This window comes from Mycteria americana, chromosome 6 (genome assembly GCF_035582795.1).
Source record: "Mycteria americana isolate JAX WOST 10 ecotype Jacksonville Zoo and Gardens chromosome 6, USCA_MyAme_1.0, whole genome shotgun sequence".
Lineage (NCBI taxonomy): Eukaryota > Metazoa > Chordata > Aves > Ciconiiformes > Ciconiidae > Mycteria > Mycteria americana.
In genome coordinates, this window is record NC_134370.1 from 59,843,985 (window position 1) to 59,851,071 (window position 7,087).

The following is a 7,087-nucleotide window of genomic DNA, read 5'->3' on the forward strand; positions in this document are numbered from 1 at the left end:
TTGAGCCTCAAAAAAAAGAAGTATCTCCCTTTTATTAAGGATCATCTCATTAATTTTGTGCATGAAATCCTCTGTAGACACACCTGAAACTGCAATATCCAGTGGTCAGAATGAAACATGTCTGGGGAAGAAATAAAATCCTACTTACTTCTCCCCATGTTAAAAGGGCAGTCAGTAGAACAGGGATTATATGGGGAAAACTTAAACTAAAATACATTATTTTTCAGCCTCAATGACAATTTGTTTGGCTTAGAACTAGCTATCCAGGCTATGATATTTGCATTAGGTTGTTTGGATTGAGGTCATCATTTCTATTCTGCAAGTGACAATACACTCCTGCTACAGGTCACGCAGGACAGCAGACTGTAATTATTGCTGTTTATATCAAACAAAGGGCATTTATTGTGGTCTAATATTTTTGGAGAATTGGATACCACTATCTCTGTTGCTGGGGTATTTTGTTTCAAGTGACATACTTGATTATCAGTCTCTATGCTTTGCTAGTGCCTGTGAGCGACAGAGTCTCTAGTTGACTTATAAAATACCAATCCTTTCTGAAGGGGTCCTACAAAAAATCCATTTCTTATACACAGCATGAGAGACAATTTAAAAATCATTGGCTTAGGAGTTGTGGAAAATAGCCAGCAATGCAAAGACATCAGCGTTGTGGAAACAAGGCAAATAGGGGAACAGGGACACCAACACCGTTTCTGCTACAGGAAGGTCTTGATGCCACCAGTCGTTCAGAGGAGAGAGGCAACACCCCATACTGCAAATCCTCTGGGCAGCAAGCTGTTAATAACTGCTGTGGCACTTCATAAATTAGTAATAACACCCAGGGTCGCAGAAGTAGGGGAGGGGAGGTACAGTTCCCTGCCTCTAGCTATTTACGTGCACAGGACCTCGTTTAGGAAAAGTTTTGACGCTCACACATAACTTCACATGTATTAAAGGTGACAAGATGAACCACTATCTACAGCACCAGGTGGGAGCATAAATATGTTGCTGAAGCAGACGCCAAAACAGAATTATTTTGGTTTATGCAGAATTATTTAGCTGCCAAAAAGGCTTCACGTTATCTTGCTTTCCTCACACAGTAGCCAACATATCTCTAAGCTTTTTTATGCCTGAAATACACTGAAATTGCATTATGAACAGCCACAGGGCTATGGCTGTAGGCGCCACATTCCCTTTACCTTTTTCAGTTGCACCTTCCTGTTAAAATCCAAATATTTCAGGTATCACCTCCTTAAAACCTGCGTAGGAGCCAAGGAAAGCGCCCCACAAATCTCAATACCATTTATGTCAGCGTGCTTTGTACCAAATCCTAATTCTGGGGAATCAATCCAATCGTCCATGGGCCTCCCCTCGCCGCCGGGGCGGTGCCGCCTCAGGCCGGCGTCCAGCCGCCGGCCTGAGGCGGCACCGCCCCGGCGGCGGGGGGAAGCGGCGGGGCCCGGCCCGGAAGAGGAGGGCTTTCGGCGGCGGTTCGGCGGCGGCTGCGGCGCAGGGTGAGGGGGGCGGCGGCGGGGGGCGGCTGTGAGGGAGGAGGGTGGCGGGAAGCCGAGACCCGCTGCTCCCCTCAGCTCTTCCCGCGGCGGGCTCCGGCCGGAGCTTCCAGAGCTGTAGCGGGGCCCCGCCCGCTGTGAGGGGACAGGGCCCCGGCCCGACCCGCCGTGAGGGGAAGCGGGCTCCGGCGCGAGCCCTGCTGAAGAGAGTGAGCCCCGTCCCTTGCTCCTTTGGCCTTAGGCGGAGGAAGGTGAAGGGTCTCCCCTGTTACCGGCCCCCGCAGGATGAATACTGATGTTAAAATTATTAATGGTGAGGGGAGCAGCTCCCGCTGCTCTGTGGAGAAGGCTGTAGTGTATGCGGTGGGTCCCCAGTGTTAACCCCCCTCTTCGCCCCGGCTGAGGTAGCCCCTGAGGAGCGAAGTTCCTTGGAGATAGCTGATAATAAAAACTAACGAGTTCAGCTCATTGCCAAAAAAGGAGGATGAAGTCACTGGACATCCTGCAAGGATAACTCCTACATCTGCTTCAGAAGGATTTACTCTGTGTCATTAGGTGGAAGGGGGAAGGCTGCAGATGGGCTCTGGAGTTCGGCAGACACTGAACTTTCTGAAGCTGATGAAAGGGGATTTCAGTCTACAGAACAAGTAGCGTGCTGTATTCCCCATAAACATCCCACTTACCCTAGTCTCAAGCCGCTCATGGGTACAGCGGAGCGAAGAATTGGGCTTGGTCATTGAGGGTATATATTTTAGCTCTCAGTCCATTAGAAACCTGTCTCCTTCCTTCCCACCAATTTGCAAGGTGTATAGTGGTCCTGCCTGCAAATCTTCAGGAGACAGCAGAAGAGCTTAATCTGGAAGTCTAGAGGCAAAGACCTTTAGTGCTCTGAATTACCCAGGGCTTGTTAAAACAGTAGGCCTTTCTCAGCATCTGCTATTAGGGCCAGACTTTTACTGATGGACAGTACTAGACAGCAGCAGCATCTCAAGGGCAAATGCATATATAGCCAGGTAAATAAGGAAACTAAGGCCTTAAACACAAATCCCGTCAGAGAGGCATATTATGAGGTAATTTAACATCCTCTTAGGTGCTCTCCTTTACCTGAATTGAGTTATTAACACATAAATTATTATGAATAAATCTGATTATTTTGCTTTGCTGGCTATGTGTATCCATAGGCTTTGCATGATATTCTACCTTAGCAAACTTTTCAAGTTGATTGTAGTAATGTTTGTGCTGTCAAAAATGGATTAGGAATAGATTTGGAGTGCATTCTGAAGAAATACTTTTTTCTATTGCTAACCCTCAGAAATGTCCCATATCTTTCTACCACAGCTCATCTAATCTAGGTCTATCAAAATTGATTCAAAGATGCTGCTGTGTAATGGCTGACTATATTAGGTATTAATCTGACCTGAATTTCTCCTGTGTGGATAGAGTGCCTTAAAACCAATCCCAGTGTGTAGACAGGTCAGTGTCTGCATATCCAGTATGGATGTGCAAAGACTGCACGTGGAACTGGAATTGCTTTCCATCAGAGATAACCTATTCAGGAGAGTTACTTACAGTCTTAGATCGTCAAGATTTAAGAGTCAGTCATCTATGCTGTCTGCTGAAAAGTTATCTGCTGTGTTAATCTGAGTGTAGCTTTTCATTGTCCTTCATTTGCCCTAAGAGGATTTTGGTAGCTATTACAATAAGAGTCTTCATACATTGCTAAAGCCACTTTTATTGTGTTTGTGTTTAAAGTTTTCACAATGACTTCCTTGGTTGACATGCCCCTGGATTACGAAAAGATGTTTGCTCATCGATTCACATCAGATGATGAAGAATACCAAGAATATCTGAAACGCCCTGCAGATCCTCCTCCTATAGTTGAAGAATGGAGAAGCAGATCTGGTGGCAACCAGAGAAACAGAGATCGGTACTGATTTCTTTCTTTTTTTTCTTTTAATCTTGGTAGTTTCACAAATACATAGTTAAATGATCATTTATTTCAGAAGAAAGATAGGAATTTGTTCTTTTAATAGAAGTATCTTCTTGTTACTTCATAGGTAACTATGTTTAAGAGAACTAGTCTTCTCTGAAAAGTTACCAGGTTTTACGTCTTCTCTGTATTGATAGTCCAAGTTTTTGCATTGTGTATAAAAGTATTAAGTAATTCGGATTTTAGTAAGGAATGAGCTGGAGCCACCGAACCCATTGCCCTGGGATTTGTTACTGCTCAGCCAGGAACATTTTTCCAGAGGGGAAAGATGGGAGTTCTGCAAAACTAAGCAGCCTATCTTCCATTGGATAATAACGTCAGGAAAATGTGCAAAGGAACAGGCTAATAGAGTGATTATCTGTTGCTAGCTGTCTAGAAAAACATTTCATTTGTAACCTAAATATTTGCTGTACTTTGTTAGATTAGCCTGTATTTCTTTTATCTAGTAGAAGTAACTGTAAAATCCATCATCCAGTCTGTCTAGCAAGTGCAATGTTACCTGCCTACTGCAAAATATTTTGAATTATTTCTTCAGGATGTAATTGCAGCTTTTTACTGAATTCTGGACAGTAACATCTGATTTTTGTGTGACTGAAAAACAACGATTACAGCGTATAGTATGTTTGGTAATACTAGCATCAGCCTTTAATATAAAGTAGTTAAACTCCAGTCCAACTAACAATTGGGAAGACTTCTTAGCTAAAATCTACATAGGATTTGTGCCTTATCTGAAGAAAAGAAGGACAACATTCTAACTTTTTCTCACCCTAGAAGCTTGTCATTAAGTTAAACACAGAATCAGTTTCTATGGATTACAAAAAAAGGTGATTGTTTAAGGAGATGTTCTTACAAAACTTTGTGGTTCTTTGAACTAATGAACTCTTACATCTACAGTCTGGTGACAAAGTGAACCTCATGTCAATGTTGTTTGTCTACACCACACCATTGAGATAGCCAAAGAAAATGACTGTGAGGCAGCTCAAGTGTTAATAGGAACCGAGATACAGCTGAAAAGCCAAAATTTAGACTGAACAATGGCTAAATACCACTGATAAGATACACTTTCTTGAGTACGGGAATCTACAAGAGACCATGAAGCAGTGGTAGTATGTATTTTAGGGGATATGCAAATTCCAGGACTCTATGCTGTTAGGTAGCTAAACTGTACTTAAGCCTGCTTTGCCACAGCTTTCAGCCATGAAGCTATTAGATTGAACCTGGCTTTGATACAGCTACAGATGTATCTTCTGGTTGTTTTTTAGATATATGGTCTGTTTGAGTCTCTATTCAAAGTTCGAGCAGTTCACCTAATGCCCGTGAATACTTTGTGTTAGGAAACAGACAGTCCTTCCATCACTTAGCGAATAGCGTGTTGGGTAGTAGGAAGAAATTAATGAGTGATCTCAGATGACTGTAGATATGTTTTCATCAGTTTGTCAGAAAAACAGATAAGTAATTGAGTGTATAAACAGTTACATGACAGTTTTCATGAAAACTGTAAAATTTAAGAGTTCATTATCTTCATCTTTTTAAAAACTCACAATTTGTGTGAATTGTTGACATTTCTTTTCATTGCAGGTTTCAAGATGGTAGATATTTTAGAGGGGACAGATACAACTGGCAAGGTGACTATAGATCTAATCAGAGGCCAGAAAGAAGTTGGGGTAATAACTACCAGCAGCACAGACAAGGACAATCGTACTCCTCCCACTACGGACAATATGGCTACAACTCCTACAACCCAGGGCCTCGTTACCATCCCTACTGATGATACCTCTGGTTTGAAAGTCCAGTAATGCTATGTAACAGATTCAGTTAGACTTCAGTTTTCTTATTTTTCCACAATTTTATAGAAAACTGAAGACTCAGTATTACAGTCCATTGCTGTTTATCTGTAGTGTGAATTGAAAAAGGGAATACCTTTTATGAATAATAAAAGTGTATTATACAGAGTTTGTTTAGAGTCTGTAGATCTAAATTCTATCTCATTCTTTTGTCTGAAGACATACTAGAACACTTCTATTTCTTCCATCACTGAGATTTCTCTCTGTTACATTTTAGAAAACACAACAGGTCAGGGGAAAATAGCTGTGGTTTGTGTGCAGCCTGTAGCAGTGGCACATTACCTTAAGACAGTTCTTTTTGATGATATACTGTGTCTTTCTCTGGAGAGAATTTTGTAGTTTGGCTTTTGATAGTGAGAAAAGCTCAGTTTGGTTTGAATTTCAGATGCCTTAAAACTGAGAAAAGAGATGCTGTTACAGAAATATTTTATGGGGCTGGTGTAGTGTCTGTTGACTCAATGGCTTCAATTTATTTGCAGTATTCCTCTTAAAACATGGTCTAAGAGTTGGAATAAAAATTAAATAGTTTAAATATGTATCTTATTGTAGTAGTTCAGTGATATACAAGTTTTACCTGAGAAGTGATACCAGACTTAGATTAATTTGTATAATCCTAAAATAAATTTGGTATGTGCATAACATTTTAGAATTCCCATTTCAGTAAAGCTGTAAAATTTTGATGATAATTGTAATTAGTTTGTATGAAATACTTTGTGCATGTTATAGAAGAAAGGAACCATAATCAGTAATGTTCTGTACTTTCTTTGCATGAGAAGGTAGCATAAGCAGTGCAGAGCGTTATTCTGTTCTTAGAATTTAAGTTCTGAGGGTTTTTTAAGTATTCACACAATAAAAGTATAGTTCACCTGTAAGGATGTTTCTGAATATTTCTGAAACCTACTTTTGAAGCACTCAGAATTGCAACACTGTCATCTAGGCTGACAGCTGCACAAGCACAGTACTAACAGATAAGTGTTAATACTGGACAGCTGTTGGTTTGAGTTAGAAGAATGGCCTACTCAGCTACAGTCAAGAGGATGAGACACATTGTGATTAATTAGAAGTCTGGAGTGTTAATCCACTATCTTACATTCTGCTATAATAGGGTCAAAGTTCTCTATTTCACCATTTACATGATAAGCTAGTTTGTATCAGGAGAGCAGTGCATTTCTTTGTACTTGACATTTTCTTCAGCTTTTGTACAGAAACGCAGAACCATCCATGCTGACTGTTGTAAAAGTCATGACATTATGTGATAAGGAGTGCAAATTAGTGCATCTTGATTTAAAAACAAAGAATAAATAACAGCAGTCAAAAGCACAGTCTCCCAGCTCATAAGACGCTTTTAAGAGCTAAAGAATATGTTTACTGTTGCTCTTAAACACACACTGTATGTAGCTTTTACACGGTCTGTGATACAAAAGCCGTGACACAAGTGTCTCCACCTACCTGCTAAGTATTTGTTTTCTGCTTTTCCTGTAACATTGTTAACTCCGATACAGGTTTTAATATCCTACTCCCTGAAGTACTTGCCTTGAATTCAGTTGTTTAACCTTAGAAATCTTTTAGCGAGAGGTTTGTTTTTCCTTAAGGAGTTCTACTGGGTGAAATGCACCCTTTTTAGCCCTCATTAATAGGGTGGAGCTGTTACACTGGGGGATATAAGATCATGCAAGGTTCTTCTCTGTGTGCACTGTGGAGACCCTGCAAGTTGGTATGGTGGAATTCCCTTTGAATGCAGAATC

At 40.9% G+C, this 7,087-nt stretch overlaps 1 protein-coding gene across 1 annotated transcript; it reads left to right on the forward strand.

Annotated features, from left to right (window-relative positions):
- Window positions 1–1,404: 1,404 nt before the first annotated feature.
- On the forward strand, window positions 1,405–5,450 carry RAMAC (RNA guanine-7 methyltransferase activating subunit). Its single transcript, XM_075506145.1, has 3 exons — window positions 1,405–1,511; window positions 3,261–3,435; window positions 5,077–5,450. The coding sequence occupies exons 2-3, from the start codon at window positions 3,269–3,271 to the stop codon at window positions 5,264–5,266; spliced, it is 357 nt and encodes a 118-aa protein (XP_075362260.1). The 5' UTR covers window positions 1,405–1,511; window positions 3,261–3,268; the 3' UTR covers window positions 5,267–5,450.
- The last annotated feature ends 1,637 nt before the right edge of the window (window positions 5,451–7,087 follow it).